The 19,731-nt window shown below is 38.6% G+C and overlaps 1 protein-coding gene across 1 annotated transcript in view; it reads right to left on the bottom strand.

Annotated features, from left to right (window-relative positions):
• CHN1 (chimerin 1) overlaps nt 1-19,731 on the bottom strand; it is a 104,743-nt gene that overhangs the window by 63,266 nt on the left and 21,746 nt on the right. The window contains exons 2-5 of the mRNA XM_086615459.1: nt 16,552-16,590; nt 12,834-12,889; nt 4,590-4,621; nt 3,597-3,710 (exon numbers count right to left, since the gene is read on the bottom strand). Coding sequence (XP_086471585.1) covers nt 3,597-3,710; nt 4,590-4,621; nt 12,834-12,889; nt 16,552-16,590 — 241 coding nt within the window. The remainder of the gene's footprint in view (nt 1-3,596; nt 3,711-4,589; nt 4,622-12,833; nt 12,890-16,551; nt 16,591-19,731) is intronic.

The following is a 19,731-nucleotide window of genomic DNA, read 5'->3' as shown; positions in this document are numbered from 1 at the left end:
CTGAGTATCTCTGGAAGATACCCACTATAAATACAGTCTAGAAGGGAATAAGCAATGAGGATAGAGACAGGACAACAGAGAATGTGGTTGGTTTTCCCCTATAATATATCCCTCTGTGAGGTGATCTTTAATAATTCCATAAGATGATAAATACTCATTTTACAAAGTGGAGCGAGGGTTCATTAATCTCTATCAGACTTGTAGCATACAGGATGATGCATTCCCAAATACAATGTTCGGACAGCCATAATAAGGATTCTGAGTTCTACCTTTCTCTCTCACCTCGCCTGTAGCCAAACTTTTTTTTTTAGTGTTTTTCCTAACTTCTTATTTAACTATGTTAGAAACTTTGCCAACAAAGCAGATGTTGAAGTTCATTAAATAAACTGTAATATAAAATAAATAAATCAAACAACACTAGGATATCTTCCTTTTTGAATTCCAAGGACGCGATGCCTTCACTTAATTTAGTTACATCAAACCAAAACACTAGACCAAACAAGAACTACAATTGGAACTAAATTCAAAACTTCATGAATGGCTGGTATGAACACACCATCGACATTTTAGACATCAGCTGCAATAGCTGGTGAATCAAACGCAGTATTCAAATTGTTCCATGATGATTTGAGGAGTTGGCTGGTTTGGGTCCTCAGGACAAAACACAAAAAGCTTTTTCTTTTTTCCATGACAAAAACAAAGACTGGAAATATTTCATTACAGAGACATCATACCTTGCCACAGAAAGGGTCACGATCCTGTTTCACTAAATTGTTCTCCACGACTGGATGCACTGGGTTTTTCAGGATTCCCAGGCACGCTGACACAAATGCAGGAAGAAGGCATCTGCCAGAGCTGGGAGTGATGAGCTGTCTGTATGACTGAATTGCCTGTCTCCCAGCAGAAGAACTGGTAACTACGAGCCAGAAAACAACCCTGTCTCAGGCTCAACAGCAGCTGATCCTACCCAATGCTTCCACAAGACATCTAGGTCTTGATGAACTGGGATTTTTATGCTTCAATCACACTTCACTGGAAGTTTCCAATTTGTCCTAATCACAATTGACAGACTGTTAAAGACAGACAAGTCAGGCAACAAACATACACAGTGAGAGAGATTAATTAGATACACAGACATATAGAGGGAACCAAGTATTTATGTCAAGAGTCAATGGGTACCCTCATGCAGCTACACTTTACTCAACATTTGCCATTCGTTTAACAAAGCATGTCTGAAAAACAATCAGGAAACACGGATATTCCACTTCATGTTTTGTCATGATATTATTTATTGCGGGATTAGAGCACCTCTTCAGCATTGCTGGGTTAACTTTGTAAAACGATGTGAAATCTGCTCTGTGTCTCTTTCTTCATATAAAACTAACAGCTGACCAAGTTTTCTTTCCTCCCATACCTTCTAAAGGTAAAACAAAGGTAAAGAAGGAAAGGCAAAAATCATACAGAAGTGATCTTAAAATTAACATCACTGCTTGAATGACAGAGTGGCATTTAAGCCTAGTATGAACAGATCAAATGGATTCACTCAGCTAGAAAAGAAAGGGTGAAATTGGAGACCCTGAAGTCAAAGTCTTCCATTGAACTTGGAAAGGTTTTGCCCATACGTACCACCCTACTGACAAGCTCTGTTTCTGGCCATGGAGATGACAGTCTGAAATTTCTACTGGTATTATCTAAGCTGCAGATACAGCTACCTTTACTGTCTGGCAGCGTAGTGACACAAACACAAATAATGGTCTCAAAAACGCTAATAATTTACAGGTAAAATCACATAAACTCAGCATAGCAATCACAGCAAACTTGTCACAGTCAGGATGAACAGACAGACCACAGAAATTACATAGTCTTTAAGAGATGTTACAATGTCAGCAACATACTCAGTGGGAATATTGCGTAATGGGTATATTCTGCATATATAATTCCAGGGAGAAGAAAAATGGAAAATAAGCAAAACTCTGCCTCCAGTCAATGGAAATGCACACTGCTGCTACACTTCTAGTAGAGAGAAAAAGAAATCCTAGTGGTAAAACTCCCACGTGTGGGAGTGCTGCAGTTCGCAGAGAACTTTCACCTAAGGTATGAGAGCAAAGACCCTCACTCATATACTTTAAAAGCCAACAGCAAGACAAGAGATACCCAAGGCATCCAGCTAGTGCTTCAACATAATGAAATGGCTGCAACATGCTGCAGTTTTAGATTCTGAGGTGTTTTGCCAAACGCTGAATTTCCTCAAAATAAAATAATGATAACAGCTTTGCTATCATTTGAAACTGTTTCCCAAATTGACCACCAACAGCTATCTGTTCTCTTTTCTATCTGGTATAAAAATAAGTTTTATTGCTTTCAAAGAGGTTTTCCAGTTTGAAAGAGATATCACCAAACCTAGAAGACTCATCTTTTGACTTGCTGGACTGGAGGAGCATTTGTAAAACAAGCTGTATCAATACACCCTGCAAGATGCACAGCAGCTTCATCATCCATAGCCTATAGGCCCTGTGCCTCTGCACCATCAGAACCAAAGGGCAAGAGTTCTTTGTCTTCAAGCCAGGTGTTAAGATGATTGTTTTCTTTTTAGCTTTAAGTGAATATTGCAAGAGCAGAAGTAGATGAAATGCAGTACTACACTCTAATAAGCAACACCAATTTATTTACACTGTTAAAGCACACCAGTGTAAACGTCAATAATGTTTCTATTTAGAATCTTATTACTACTGAAACAAATCTCTCAGTAAAACATAGCTTTTGCTTTCCCCACGAAAAAGAGAACTAATTCATCACAACCTATTATTTCATGATATTCTTATTTTAACCATAACCTTATTTTACTCATATAAAAACTTCAGTAACTGCATCTTCTCCTTCACTGTTTTTCTGTCCAGCTTAGATTTAAAACTTTGGTAATAATCACCATCTTCCATCTGAGTACTCAGGTGTACGGCCCAGGCCAAAATAACCTCCATTACCTTAGAAGTCATTAAACTATTTAAAACTTACAACTATTTAAGTTATTTTGTTATTTAAGTTTTTATTTCGTTTTTTTATTTACACCTGATCCACTTATCAGAATTTTGCAGAGCAAGGAAACAGATCTGCAAACATCGTTAGCTAACAGGTGTTCAGACAAAAAAAACCTCCTGATTTATTGGCCATCCCACAGAAGGACTAGAGAGAATTAATTGCTCTTCAGCAGCCCCTTGCTAGCTAGAAAGTAACCCACACAGTAGACTAGTCACATGAACTCGTAAGATGCCTTTTATTTCTTGACTGCCAGCTCTCCCAAGATCTACATGGGGTCACATCTGTAACATAGCGAGAGAAGAGCAAAAGGAAGAAGCATCACCAGCAAAAACACAATTGCTATTATCCTGGTGGTGCAAACAATAAGGAACGTTAGCACTTCAGAAAGGATTAGGGAAGGTTAAAGATACCAAATCTGTAACTAGGGTAACAAAGTACCAGCTCATTAAATGCTGACCATGATTAAAACAACCACAAGGAAGTTTAACTGCTAAGGTCAACAACACAGTACCATCTTTTGAATATTTTATAAATTTAAAAATGAAATATTAATTACCAACCTTAATGCCAAAGTGTAGGTTCCAGGCTGCCGTTGGCTTTCACGAATGAGATAGCTTCCCTCTGCAACACTTAATAATTGGTCAGCTTCCTCCCTTGAGATCATCCCATGGAATCTAAAGAACAAAGACTTTTTGAAACACGCCTTTTTACTTTTAAACCACCTTTTCTTCTTCTTTTAAAAACCACCAACCAAGATAATTTAAAAAACCCCACAAACATAAAGATGACTGATTTGCAGGAATCTACAGCCTAAATTAATCTCCCTTTCTGCCTGCATTTAAAGTCACTTTAAATGGTTTAGAAAGGCTTCTGTGAAACAACATCTATGAAACAAGTATATTGCTTTTTAAATCTGCATCTATCAATTTAATATGTAGAAATAAATCCATTTTCTCCTGCTGGCTTCACATGTTTTGTGCCAGTGGCATGCAATCCAACATTTTGTAGCATTTAGGGATATTATGGCAATTTGCTAAAATCTTGGGGATTGCATGTAATCTCAGTGATTACTGGTGCAATAACCTAGCAATACTACATATCTTTTACCAACATAAACACAAATAAGATCTGCTTTGTTTCCCCACACTAAACCTAACCACCTTTGCCTCAGCGGTCTGAAATAGAACTCATATATATACTGTACACTTATATTGCATTTGTGATGCAAAACTTTTTTTTCCTGCACAGAAACATCTTTTGCAAAAGCCAACTGGAGGTGGGGGTAGAAAGAGATACCCCTTCGAAAGTACATAAACATACATTTTTCTCACTTAAGGTAGCACTCGATGATATCCATATCCATCAGAAAATGCAGCTGTAATTTTAGGCAGACAAAAGTGATGGCACTGCAATAATAATCTGATGGTAAGACGAACTGTTGTAAAACACACAGAAGAAACAAAGGGCTCAGAGCAAACGCTTGCAGCCTTTTCTGTAAATGTTATCAACCAACACATCCGGATAAACCACTTTCAGAGATGCACGTTACTTACTCTCTTCCATAATATTTGGGTCTGTTCTCTACCTAGAAGAAACAACAGAAATTGTAATGTTCCCGAACAAGTGAACCCACACAGTAAGCATACTGTCCGTAACATAGCATTAAAAATAGAAAGGGATATAATGTGAAAGTACAGACAAAAGTCATCTACTATCCCAGAATTTTCCTTGTGGGTGAAATACAGGGAAACCAAAGATAGACCTTCGGGAAACATTGAACTTCTGAAGGGCTTAAAATGGAGTGAGAAAAAATGAGCTGCTTGGATCATATCACCATCAGGGCTTTGCTCATACAAACTGATGGCACTAAGTATTGCTTGTATGAACTGCCAAAAAGGGGAAACAAAAGACTCATTTCATGGGTGTAAGTGTACTATATTGTTAAGTGCACTAATACAGTGAAACATCTATAAACTCTTAAACTTACAAGTTATCTTCCATCATTGGGCCGTTGGTGCCACTGTTGTAAGAAATCAAGCCACAACCATATCCCCTCAGAGGGAAGGCAAGTGGTAGATTAAAAGATCATTAGCAACTGCCCAAGTCTTGCGCTTCTTGACTTCACTAAACCGTGCGGTCTGTAGCATCACCTGTAAGACCTCACCAACAAGTATGCCGCGTTATGCTGTGTAACACCAGCCCGCCCGCGCTCTAGAGACCGCACGCTGTAAATGCACACACCACGCAAGCGTGTCAGAACACAATTTGCCTGCTAAGTGTTTCAGACGAAGTAACTCATCTGCAATTGTCCAGGAAGTTTACAGACAAGTGAGGAACTGCAGACCTCCCAGGAATCAGCTCAATAATCTAAACCTCCAGATTATCCCTCCTTGGTAAATTTAAAACAGGAAACTCTTTGAGGACTAAAATTCAACACTGATACAAACTAACTACAAAAGTATAAAGTGATCCAGCTATAATAAAACACAAAATACTCGGAGTAAACTGCCACTTCAGTTTCTTTTTTCCATCTTTTCGGAAAAAAAGCCTATTAAAATTAGCACTTCTTTCCCATTATCTCAGTGGAATATAAATAAAGATTTCAGCTGTGCAAAACAACAAAAAATACATCCTGGTGTACAGTCTAATAACAACTTTTCCACATTCCCAGCAAATAAAAAGCTATTGTGATGGTTCATCACTTTTGAAAAATCATTTTATCACTGGAAAGATTTATAACGTTCTAAGAGATTTCCTTTTCCAACATAACAGCAAACAAGAGTTGACCGGTGCGGTAACTGTTTTCAAAGGGCCTGAAGAGACTCAATCCTTTCAAAAAAGAAAAAAAGTCTTACACATTTTTTGTTAAACGTAGGCTATTTCTTCAACAGGAAGATAGCAACATGAATGGAGAAAAACTGAAAAGGTTTTATTGGTTTTATTACAGAAACTTGCAACAATTCCTGACTACAATCCTCAAGACAAGACACTAGTCTCGGGCAGTGGTTCAAAACAGAATCCTGTCATGAAAAAGATTTTGTTGTCTATCTTCTGAGATTTTATTTTTATTTCAGTGAATACAGTGAATTTATATGACAGAAATGGAAAATTTGTATACGCAAAAGCATTCCATTTAAGAAATGGATTAGTAATGTGACAGGGCATTTTCAGAGTACTTGTGAATCCTAAGACAAATTATAATATTACACTCTGTGCGCAGACATCTGAAAACACGAACTGGCAGATGACTGGAACGAAGCATCAGAGAAAAGCTCCACTGGACTTCCAGGCAATCGTAGCTGGGTTTGCAGTTCATCTTGGTGGATGATGAGGTAGAGGAAAACAACCACTTCTGTTAATGTTGAGTCTCTACTGATGAGTTTTGCCAACTTGCAAAAAACTTCAGTATAAACATTGATGTGTAACACTGTGTAAGACTCAGTGCAACTGGAACCCCAATTCAGTGAGTTTTATTGCCTGGTTTTTGGTTGTGTTTTTTTTCCCCCCATACTTTTTAAATTTATGATATTATCAGGGTTGTTTTGACATCTTGATTGAATACATACATTTAGACTCTAAGGTAACTCCATCAGAACTCAGCAGGGGCCTTCTAATTCACTCAGAATTAGCCGGGCTACATACACACTTAGTGCAGTCTGTGTGAACTTACTAAAATACACAGATTTCCCATAAGCCAAATTTACCACATCAGACAGTAAACACTGTTGTCCAGCTTTCTATAATAAAAGGCAGCATAGCATTTGTTCTTGCTTTAGGTATCCTTAGCTGCACCAGAACTAGAAGCGACATGCAGCTTTCTTGGTCTTTGGTGTCTGCCTGGACTTCACAAAGTTCCTGCCAGACTGCATTTCTACAAATTACAATTGCGGGCACCCACATGTCCTCCAGTTTGCACGTGAGCACTGAAAGCCAAACCAGTTCAGTTCCAAAGCTTCATTAACCTAACTTTCACTCAGTCAGCCTTAAGTTAAGGAGAAAAAAACACAACATCCATATGGACTGGAACAAAAACCCAGCTAAGAAAGGAAATAGATTTTTAAATAAAATCAAAGCAGCAGTAAGAAAAGGGTCATTTTAACTAAAGCTGTTAGCTGAAAATACAATGTAATTATCCTCTGCAGAGTTTCTTTCTGATTTGGCAATATCTTTGGACCAAAGTATCACTGAGCATGAGTAAATTCAGCCTTAGTTACTTCATTTTCCCTGTATGCAGCAAAGGTTAGCTGAATGCTAAGTTTTTTGACTTTTCAGGACTTTTTACTTATGGGAAAAATTCCTATTGCTGTTTGCTTAACCTATGCTTGGCACAGTTTTAAAAATGGCTTCTAACTTAGGGGAAAAAAAAAAGAAAAAATTGTGAGATAGTTGTTTTCAGTGCTTATTTGCATAGCACCGATGCAGAGGCCACAGGAAAGATTCAGGTCTCACTATGATACCTGCGAGAAACAAAGGTCAGTGAGATATCCACCACTGATTTGTTTCTGATTTTTTCAAACTGAGGTGTGAAGCCAACGAAACCGAGTTTATGAACAGAAAAATGAAGCAGCCTTGGCAAGTGCCTTGCAGTAGCCACTCCTTTGGAAAAGAGCTTAGTTACCATGAAAGAAGGGAAGTCATTCTGGTTGAATATCACACAGATAAAGCCATCTTTGAGAATAGCTCTTACATGGATATGCATTATATATGCCTAGTCCACGCAATGTCTCCCGACTACTTGCAGAGACTATTTTCACAAGACTACATAGAAATGCTGTTTAACAGGCTTGTTAACTACTAGCACTGCATTAGGATGAAGCCTTGCAATAGGATGGAAAAGGCCAGTGATTTTAATTATCTCCATAATTTGCCTGTTTGATTTTTTTCATATGTAGTTATTTAAAATTTACTGCGGAGTGCCTTCATACAGCAGTTGAGGATGCCCTAAATATGCCCAAATGTGCACGTGCACACGTGTGTATATAAAAGATTATAAGCACAACAAATACAAATTCCAGGGAGGTAATACAATATTAATGGACAAATTTGGATGTAAGCCTCATGTAGAAGTCAAACATCCTTAGAATGTTATGGAATCATCAACTTTACAAATGAACATTGTACAGAGTTAAAAGCCTTGGCTCTGCTGCATCTTCACAATAAAAACATCTCAAAAGACCGCAATCCTTTTTTAACTTCAGTGTAACTCCACTATCTGTGTGTTGCTCTGATATGAAACTGGTGTAACAGAGCAGAATCTCGAATTCTCTGCATTTGAGAAGCATTTCATGTTAAGTAGGTCATTCTGTCAAACACACTTCTCGGCATCAGCACTTGTACAACACGTGTCTTTGCACCTTAAATGAAAGGTTGTTTTTTTTAATGGTGTGATTTCCAATTATTCTTTAACAAGTGCTTTTTCCCCAATGTGACTCTTGCTTATGTCAACAAGTGGAACACAATAAGGCAAGAGGAGCAATTCATCTGCTACTATCTTACCAAATTACATGTTGTTCCCTCCCACTGACCTCTTTGATGTTCTCTGGAACAAAACTCTCTTCCTAATATTTATTAATTTGTTTATACAGCTGAATAATTTAATCACTTAGGAAAAGAATCTGCTCCCCACGGACTCATGCACAGCTGCTAACAGAAATCCAGCTGAGAAAGAGCAGATCACAAAGCTCAATGCTAGCAGGAGAGGCTGAGACCAGAGAGAAAGGTTCAACACGTTACCGCTCGCTGAATATATTTCCACTTCAAATCTGGCTCAGCTGCATAAATTGTTCAATACTTATAACGAAAAACACTTACCTGCATTATAATGAATTAATGCAGAAGTAGGAAAATGCACATTGATAATGTGTTCTTTCATTTTTACCTTTATTAGGTAAAAATAAGCTTCAAAGAGCTTTTTTTTTTGTAAATGTATTCTGCGTATTTAACATGTTCTGCTCTGCTGCTAAATACCTACAACTAACCAATTCTTTCATAGCTCTATTTTATTTAGTTTAATTCTCACTAGTTTCTAAAAACTGTAGATTTTATTTCTCAGTTTCTATAACAATGTTCATGGTGCAGACACAGGTTTACTCTGCAGTTCAAGGGCTGAGATGAAGCTATTTTAAAACACAGAATGTCTCTCTCCTTTTTTTTGTTCCGTCTGGCACAAGGAAAGTTTTACATTTACTTAAAGTTCGTCATATGCTGTAATCTAGTTTTGGAATAAATTCATAAAAATATGATATAATAGACACTAATGTGTTGCATTTCTTTCTTCAGTGATGACAGGACTTAGTAAGAGTGTTTTGATTGCTTGTTCTACTTTTGCCAATCCCCCATTGACTCTAACAGACTACTTGTTACAGAATTAGACCAGGAAGACCCCTCTATGTAGGGATGCAGTATGCTCAGATACCCTCCGAAGTGCTTGGATGATTAGTTCATGCAGGACATCACTCACCCACAGCAAATTTTCCTCCCTAAAACAGTTCAACTTTTCAATTTGCCACCTCTCTAATAGCTAATAAAATTTTCTAATTAACAATATTAAAATTTAGTAATAACAAGGATGAAAAACTATAGCGGTCAGTGTGATTTGTATTGGAAGAAGCTTTCACAGATGCTTTTATATTTGGCTGGCAAGAGTAGGTCTCTTGCTTGATTCTAAAAAGAAGGCAATCTGGATCTGATCAATAGCTGAAGGACTTCCAGCACTCCAGAGGCAGGAGACATTTTTAATTTTCAGATACTATATAGACATTTATATCTCTACTGATTGGACTGGATAGGCTAACAGTATCCTAAGAAATACTATGAAGGAGAACCGAGTACAAAATTTGCTTGTGAATTCTTACCACCTAGGGCAAAAAGACTCCAAAACACTTCTCTGCAGTCAAACTAGCATGGGATATAACGTCAACAGATCTTACTGAATATGCTGGAGTTTCTCTCTGACTACAGGGTACGTATGCATTGTGCAGTCGACATGCAAAACAATTACAATCACTACGTTATCTGCTGTAAGATTTCCTTAACTATGCTGGTGCTTTCCCACTCCTTACATTTCTATTATGGGGAGGGGGGGGGTGGTTTTTTTTGTTTTTTAAAGAAAACAAAAAGTATACAGAAAAACGAAGGTTCTAGTTCTGTAAGAATTAAGACATTCAAAACTGCAGCTCTCAAAGAACTTAACTGAAGAAACTGAAGAATTGTCGCTCATCACCACAAGAGGTAGACAACTTTATAAACATATACAATAAGAAAGTCTGTAATTACCTAAGTAAACAATAGGAGGGCTCTGAGATAAGACTCAGCAAATAAAAGACTACAGTGATTGTATAGGCATAACATCAGCACCTCAACAAACAGGGTCAGAAGGTTCCCAAAAATCCCTCATACATTTTCCAGTATGTGTATATACATATACCTAAATACATACTAGCACTTCTTCCACCAGTGAAATACTTTTTCCTTCCTCTCCTAGAAAGTAACTATTCAATAGCACTTAACGACAATAAACACAGTCCATTGGAGGCAGGGAGTAAACCACTTCACCTTATCCAGGTGAGCACTCTGTACAATCTCTGTACAATCACAAACCTGTATTACAAGAATAAGTTCCTACAAGACTTCAGATACCTTGTGTATTAATGTAATGAAAAATTCTATCATAAAGAACACAAAAAATAAAAGAGAACCTTCCTAATAATGTTGCAATGGGAATAAAAACCCAGAAAATCTCCCATTATTTCACAGCTCAGATCCTATCTTCTATAGATGTCTCCTTCAAATCTCCATCCCATCTTACCTAATATACATAAGATATCTCCACAACTGTCCTGGTTTTGGCTGGGACAGAGTCAGTGTTTCTTTTTAGTAGCTAGTGTTCTGGATTTAGTATGGGATTTGTTATGAGAAGAATGTTGATAGCACACCGACATTTATAGTTGGTGCTGAGACATCAAGGACATTTCAGCTTCCCGTGTTTTTGCCAGTGTGCAGGAGCACAACAGGCTGGGGGGAGCATGGCTGGGACAACGGGCCCACAATTTCCCTTATGATTTGAACTTAGATTTAGGACTGAGGGCCAAATTGGCCAATGGAGCATTCCATATCATGTAATGTCATGGCCAGTACATACATGAGGGTTGACCAGGAAGTTGGAATCTCTCTTTGAGGGAATTCTCTTGGACTCTCAGAGTTCTTTCTCTCTCTCTTTTCAGGACTTGCATTCGTCTGGGATTGCGGTGTCGCAATTCATCTGTTTTGGAATCGCCTGCCAGGATGGGACAGGCTTTGGTCACCAGGTGGTGAGCAATTATACTGTGCATCACTTGTTTGTATATATGATTACCATAAAATTTTTCCATATATTATTTTATCATAATTACTTTTAATTTTGTGTTATTATTAAATTGTTCTTATCCTAACCCATCAGTCTCCTCCCCTTTTCCCCTTTAATGCTCTTCCTCGTTCCCCAGGAGTGGGGGAGGGTGAGCGAGCAGCTGTGTGGCATTTAGTGTCCGGTCAAGTTGAACTGTGGCAACAACAACAATCTTAACAAGAATACCCCTGCTTGGACCCTCATTAGCAGTGGAAACACTGGTTAAAACAAAACTTTTTGCTACGATGCTTCTTGTAAAATTCATGTATTGTTCTTTCCTATAGCTCTGTCCTGCTGAAACGCAATCAGCTATAGCTATACCTTTTACAAAAATACAAATGTATTGAATTAACAAAAGAAAAGACGAGCACTTCCACAAAACGCAATGTTTAACTTCTGTTAAACCCCTACATTTTATCTTAAAAATTGACTGCCTACTTCGCAGAATCACAACTGGGCATTTGAACAGACGACAGCAAAACGCCTGTTTAGTTCTGTAAAGTAATCCTTTGTGACCTACACTGTAAGCTATTAATGTTCCTGACAGTCCTACATCCCTCTGTATTTAATACCGCATCGAAGTGACTTAACATATTTCAAAGATTCATTTCCTTTCTCTTGGCACAGGATAAAAATGCCTAACTTCCATTGCAGCAATGTAATAACTTTCAGTGGTTATTCACTAAGAGCTGTTTTGTAATACTGCTCAACAAGTCAAGCCTAACATTTCAGCATTTTTGAAATGGAAATTAATGTTTCCCAGGTTCCTAACTGAAGCTGCAAGAGAGATGCAGTTATGAATAAAGCCTTGCTGGCACGGGTGTTTGGTATCGGTGAAACCCTCCAGCACCACAGCTCGGCACAGGTGCTGCTCTGCTGGAGGGCAGCTCAGGGCACACTAGCAATGTGGGGTCTGCCTCAACGACTGACCCCACGAGCAGGTGCTTCTGTATCACCGTATATTAATGGAATTCCTGTTGTTAGTTTGGATCCTTAAAACCCGTGTCTCTGCACAGTACTACGACTCAAGTAACAGCACCAGGGGAGGTTTCAGTCTTCCCTCTGTTGATTTACTGCACACATCTCGCAGCGATGTGTGTACAGACAGGTGCATAGTTCCCCTGTACAGCTCTGCAATTGCTTCTGTGAATTTCTGACCCAAAAAGGAGGAGAAAAGGCCTGTTTCCATGTATCTAAAAATCAAAAAAATGGTAAATGATTCTCACGTATACACATCATACTCAAAACGCCTTTTAATTTGATTTTTAGATCAAATGGATTTCCAGCTACCAATGCCTCCAAGGCTACTTACTCTAATCACAGCACCAAGTGTCCCAAGGAACCACTCGGATACCATGAAGTATAGACTGGGAATTACTGGACTGTATAAAACTGCACCTTTATTAATACTCACCTCACGAGTGCAGGTTATCCTTCTAGGATGGGGAGCTTCCTGTTGCAACTGATACACTGGGAGAAGGCAGAAGTTAAATTCTGATTAATACAGGATCATTGTATAATTTAGGCATTTTAAGATTAAATATTGCTGTTTAAATAAAGAAAACATTCTGCAAGATTTAATGCAAGGATACATATATCAAGGTCTCAAAGATTACTTACAAGTGGTCAGAAAAAAGAATGTTGTTAGCCAAAACAGAATTATTGATTATCTTTACAATTAATTGATCAAGTACTAGGGAGTAACTAGGTGAGACTAGTGAAGTTTCCATCAAGTAGATCAGAAAAGGAATCATGATAAATGCAAATTAAATTTTATTATATGTCAAACCAGGCTGCTTTCAGACTTTCTTCAGTAAGCAGATGGAGTCTTATCCTACTACACTGGGCACACACTCAGTCACCCGAAATGTGTTGAGGCTTTACAAGAACTGTTCAGAACTGTGCAGAATCAAACCCTCTACTTTTGCCACTGCTTGGTGATGACCTTTCTGAACAAAGAGAAAAACAGCTTTGGCGTTTGCAGATCTCAAGACATCAGGAGTTGAGCAGCAGAGTAAAACAGTCAAGGCCCAAATTATGACATACACTTACTAGCATCCTTCCTTCCCCTCAAGTCAGAATAAATCTTAGGAGCCAGTTGTAAATGTAATGGTTCTAATGTGCAGATTTTCTAATATAATACCAAAGCAGTGACTTTCAACTTCCATCCCAAAGAGAGTTTGGTTTGGCAAGTCACCTTCAAAATGAGGCTGTCAACACTAAGTTAGTAGTTGAATAGTACTCTAGAACTGATAAAATGGACATTGGAATTGTAATCTTTTAAAATTGGATTATGTTTCAATCATAAGTACTAACACCAAGGTCTAATAACATGCTGTCACCTTCTTCAGGTAATAAGATCATACATTGATTTAACCAATAAGATTCAACTTCATTACATTTCTCATTTGATCACAAGCCTTTTCCACCGACAAATGCTGTACTTATGTGCTAAGTTACATGGGAATGGAGAAAATGGCAAGATGCCCGATGATACGGCAATCATAACATAAGCTGGAAAAATTCACTCCCTTTGTTCCAAACAAAAAACCTAATGTTTTTTCCTGATGTTACTAAAAATCAATCCTCACCATTCTGTACTGGTATTACAAAAATGATTTTTGCAAGTGATGAAGACCAGCACACTAGTATATAAAACACCAGTTTTAATTTCAAGCATAGCATGATCATTTATTTTGCCAGCACACAGATTCTCTCGTTTCCATTGTAAAAGTTGTATTCAATGGCACTGGGCCATGTCCATATCTAATTCTGAGAACTGCAGAGCCAAGTTCAAAAAAAAAAAAAAAAAAAAATCAGAAAGCAAATACGGATTTATCTGAATTTCACAGAAAAGCAGTGAAGACTCACAATCAGCATGCTCTGCAGAAAGTGGCTAAAATCTGAGAACTTTTTCCCACCTTACTTCAAGTCAGGCTGAAAAGATTTTCTGGAAGGAAATTCCTCTTCTCCAAAGGCAGTACCTTTCTCCTCTTCCAGTCAGGAGCACAGCAGGTAGACTAGTTAAGTTACAAAACAGGACGTCTATTCCTCCTCTTCTAATTGATGTATGCAATTCAAACTGCTCAACACCAGTTTCCTTGCTGTAATTATTGCCAAGGAAGTCAAACAAGACATTCCTCTTGATCCATCATAAGACAGAAATATAATCAGACCCCATGACTCCGTGCTTAATTCTGAACCATGGGAAGGGTTCGCCACGGCGAACTGCGATGGTGTAGTGGGTGCACACACAGTGGCACGCGCCCAAGCCTTCAGCTCCTGGCAAGCTGCCAACGAAGATTTGGCATTAGAGACGTTGGACCCCCCCGTTATAGATTATGGCATGGAATAAAGCGAACAAAGAGGCAGCGTTCCCCAAGGTCACAGAAGGTACAGAGCTGTGATTCACTGTTAATGCTTACAACTGGGAGGAAAATACACAGGTGTCAGTAACAAGCCTTGCGATCATGACTAACAATGTTTAATACCAAGGAGTACAGCGTCTCAGTTTTATCTTTTAGCCCCCCCACTGCAAGAAAAAAGCTGGTTCAAATCATTCTGTGTGCAAATTCTTCAATATTACGTGGCTGGCTTGGCATACGACAAGCTACTGGCATAATAAGTGATGATTGCAAAGGCACAGACAGGCTTTGCCACCAGATTCACAAACAGACCAAGGTCCCACCCATCTCAGCAATTGCATATGTTGGCAATTATTAAAAACCGTGCAAAGTCATCCATCTAAAGAAAACACTTAACATGGACAAACTAAAAGTCTTCAGCCTCTTTTTAGACTTGCTGCCTTTCTATTTTCTTCAATGAACATACTGAATTTTAAGAGACCCTGACATTCCTAAACTGTTAAGGCACGTGCAGTTTTGCCATGTCCTGTAAAGAATCTCCCACTGTAGGATGGAAATGTTTTTGAAACAACTACATTACACCAGATGCTAAATCTCCCCAAACTTTAGAGTGCCACATTTTCATCATGTGATATGTTGCTTAAGCAAATCTCTTTAGCCAGCCTGAAGACATCAAGCCTTGAGAACATATACAAAAGAAAATGCAAATATAGGTTTGACATCCCTAAACTGTTAAGTGTGTTAAACACACAAACATTCTGCTTTCAAAATCTGCTTTTAACAGAAGAGGGTTCTTTGTTGCTGTGGTTCCTCAAGTCTCAAGATGTCTCACACCTTAACTCTTCTATCTACAAGGAACTAGAATTTAGAAGTGAGATACTGTGGAAGATACAGCACTTCGCTACAGCGCCATTTGTCTCACACATTCTCTTCAATCTCCCTGAATCTTCATCAGTGCTTCCAAACAACAGGTTATCCCTTTAAATTTCGAAACACAAAAAATTCCCATGTACGTTTGGTGGTGGTTCTTGTTTGGTTTGGTTTTTGTTTGTTTGTTTTTTAATTAGGAATGAAAACCAGCAAGTTATGAAACTCCCAAGGGTGCAGTGCTCTGATCTCAGGGCAACACACCTGGACTACTGCCCCCCACATCTGACCGCAGCAGCCTGCAAGGCCACCTTCCCCTGGGATAGGGCATGTACATCGAAGAGCTGTGGAGCCCAGGTAGGCTGGTAGGACACCAGGTCCTTCTAGTCAGGGCTTTAAAAAAACCTGCTTGTGATTTGTCACACCAGGCCAAACAGATGCTCTTGTTTCACTATATCAGTCAATTGCAGGGAAAACTATTTATTTTGAGTTTTTTCTAACCAGCTCAAGTCTCAGCTCTAGCGATGCAAGGTATTTAAAGCACCGGAGCCCTAAAAGGGTGCAAGTGACATTAACTTCAAGGGATGAATCGAGCTCATGCAAGCCCCAGTCTAGGCAGCCTAACCAATATAAGCCAGTACCACATAGGAGTGGGACTGCTTATGTTAGTAAGGTGCAGAGAATCTACCCCTCCAAATAATCTGCATTCACTTGTCCATGAGGATAAACAACAGCACCTACCTCTAAATAGTAATGAACGCTTTCACTTTTAATGCTTCTTAAAATCACATTCTAATGAAAAGAAAAATGAGTCTTTTAAAGCACTCAATTGAAACTTTTTCAGGTCTGACTTGAAAAAAAAAAACCAAAACAAAACCAAAAAACTGTTGAGATACTTACAGTAAGATTTCCAAACAGGTGGTCTGTATTCATCAGTATCTGAAAGAAAAATGACAAATCTTAATGTTGTGTTAGAAACATTTTAACACAGAAATAACCCTGCAGAAGCACTTGCAGATTTATTAAGATAAATATTGTACCTAGGTTCTAAAATTATTTTTTCTATGACAGCATAGAACAACTTGTTAAAAGTTCCTCCTCTTTACTTAAACTGAAAATATGGAAAAGTATTTTCTTTAGCCAGATAGAATAAAACCTATAGAAATATTTGCAAAATGGCAAACATGCAGATCAGAAGACAAAACATGGGGGAGGGCGATGCATGTTATTTTAGTATATAATCTGTAAGTTCCCTTTTTAATTACAGTAGAAAGATTTTTTTTAATCTCAATTTATATGCCAACAAATCAGCTTTTGTTCGTCTTATTTCTGCCATTAGCTTTTTTCTCTTCTGGACAGCAATTAACAACTACAATAAAATCAGAGTATGTAAATATTATGAAATATTCTGAAAAACAAAGGGTTTTTTTTCATACTGAATACAAGCTCTACTTGGAAGAAGTCAGTATGTATTAAAAGTACCAGTATATTTCTAATCCTAAATTTTAATTCTCAAATTAAAAAAAAAAAAAAAAATCCCAGTATATTCTAAGTTTTGCCTCCATTACGACTTGCTGACAACTGATCTGACATTTTTGGCTCAGGGCTCTGTTGCAAACTTTGTCTCTGATCCACTGTTTCACCACTCTGACCAGCGCCAGTTCTGATGCTATAGGGTACCAAGACTTTCTGCGAGATGCTGTGCTTATCTGCCTCGGAGCTGGTGGGAGCTACTCAGTACTGCTTACACCACAAGGCCACATGATGAGACAACCATACCGGCAGGCTGGCAGGCAGCCTTGCTCTCTGAAGCCTGTTCTCACTGCAGCATCCATTTCTGTTTGCAACTGCCTGCTCACTGGAACCACTTGCTGCATCCAGTAAAACCCTAATTTCTAGGTTTTATGATGAGGTTGTGTAAAGATCAAGCGATCTGGGAACCTGTTGCTTGAATTTTGGTCTGAGTGGCATCTCCACTTGAGAGTCCTTAAGGCCTCCAAAACCCAGCTTGAAGCTGGGAAAGGATTTTGTTTTGCCTCTCCTTAGGATAAGCAATCTGCCTTCTTCAGATACTTGCTTTAGTCCATCTCTGCCACCTACAGTCATGTCGAAATAGCTCTAAATTAGAGCTTAGTGGAAAGAGAGATATTTTGCAGTTTAATTGGCACAGACGTGCCCAGCCCCTCCCCAGCCCCCAGCACGCTCCCTGCCCTGTCTGGGATATCATTTTGCTTGTTTTTTCACCCTGAATTTTTGCACTACGCATGAAGAGGGCGCAGTCCTTATGGACTACCTCAGTGGTAGCGGGTTTTATAAATACAATTCATTATGACTTTATTATTAAGACAGGACTTGGTCAAACTGCCTTCCCCCAGAACACGATGGGTTTTGACCTTCGGAAGGTCCTGCAGCTGTGCTACCATGTCCTGGGGATCAGCCAGAGCACCTCCGGTCTGCACACAAACCTGCAGCAGCCCATGCTGCGCTACGGCAGTGGAAGAAATTCAGCAGCAACAGATGCGGCCGTGCTTATTCATACCCACTTTCATACTTGAAATTAAGGCAGTGCAAGCCGATTCATTCCAGAAGCATTGTAATGCGATCCCTTAGCACTGTAACATCACATGGAAAGGGCAAAACTTGTCAGTAAAAATAATGGGTTTAGTCCCAGAAGACAACTCTTACCCCCCTAGCTGAATTTTCTTTTGCTATAGTCTTTTTTTTTGGCAATATATGCACCCGTTGGGTTTACAAATAAATAATTTAGGTAAAGGACAACACACACTGTATTTGTAAAATATGAGCTGACTGTTACGAAAACACAAGTATCTTGGCAGCCCAACCTACGCTCGCTCGCGCTCAAGCTGTGTAACTGTTACGACTAAGAGCAGCACCATTACAGAACTGAAAAGCAACAATGTTTGTGCCAAACAAAAAACCCCAAACCTTGTTAAAGTCAGGCAAGAACAGCGGTAACTTTCATACCACAAACATTTAACGTTCCGAAATTGGAAGGAATGATTTATGTTATGCAGCTGTGCACAAGGATTTTGTTAGAAAATCCATCGGTGAGCTTTACTGCCTTTACAGTGTGAGAATACCCTCCGGCCATTCCACATGAAATAACGAAAAAACAAAAGGTCATTTCTATTGTGATTTAAAAAAAAAAAAGTTATCTGATATAAAATACCATAGCAGCAAGTAGAGCGAAGCAGAGGGTCTGTAGTATTTGTTTCTATGCAAGAATGTTTCTATTACTAAAACCACCTCACTACACAAAGACAAAACAGAATAAGCATAAACATCAGACCTGTCTGTTAGCTACTCATTTTTAAAGATTAATCCATGTGATCCCATTTAACACACCATCAGTATTTTGAAACGCGTTTCTGGGAGAAGGGCTTGATTTTCATATAGTGCAGGTTTCTACCTACGGCATCTCCAATTAGGCATCCAAAGTACCCAAGAAGCACTTTAAGGCATGATAAAAAATGCACAGAAAATGCTGAACCCAAAATACATTTTCTCACTAACGCTGCAGCACTTTCTAATTAACGCAATAAACTCTACGCTGTCAGCTCTCAGATTTTTCTACAGCTCCCATCAGCACAGTATCTCAGCTCTGCTAAATGTTTCCATGATAAAATAAAATTGTCTTCTACAAGCTGTGCATCATGTTTTATCTTAACTGTATTTTCTGCCTTAAGTGAGATGCAATTCAGCTTAAAGCTGCTCTTCTCCAAAGGTCTAGACCACTACAGAAAACACAAACGCATAAACTTCTGCTACCAGCTCTGTCCAGATGTGATCCTACCAGCATCGGTGAGCTTTTTGCCAGCACAAGGGCACTCTCACCAACAAGGATGTTTTACATCAGGCACACTGACCATGTACATAAATTGCAATTTCAAACTGAGAACAGTTTCAAGCTGAAAGATGTTGGTGCTGAATAGTCTTCCCAACCTCTAAAAGTGAAATAATTTCCCATTATCTCAAGCAATTACAGTTTTTCTAATTCTTCAGAATTTTGCTCTGATTAGAAGAGTATATGTATAAGATTTTATTTTTACATAACATAAT

Source organism: Tauraco erythrolophus, chromosome 8, assembly GCF_009769465.1.
Source record: "Tauraco erythrolophus isolate bTauEry1 chromosome 8, bTauEry1.pri, whole genome shotgun sequence".
NCBI classification, from domain to species: domain Eukaryota; kingdom Metazoa; phylum Chordata; class Aves; order Musophagiformes; family Musophagidae; genus Tauraco; species Tauraco erythrolophus.
Note: the sequence above shows the minus strand (reverse complement) of the source record. Positions and strands in the feature narration are given on the sequence as shown.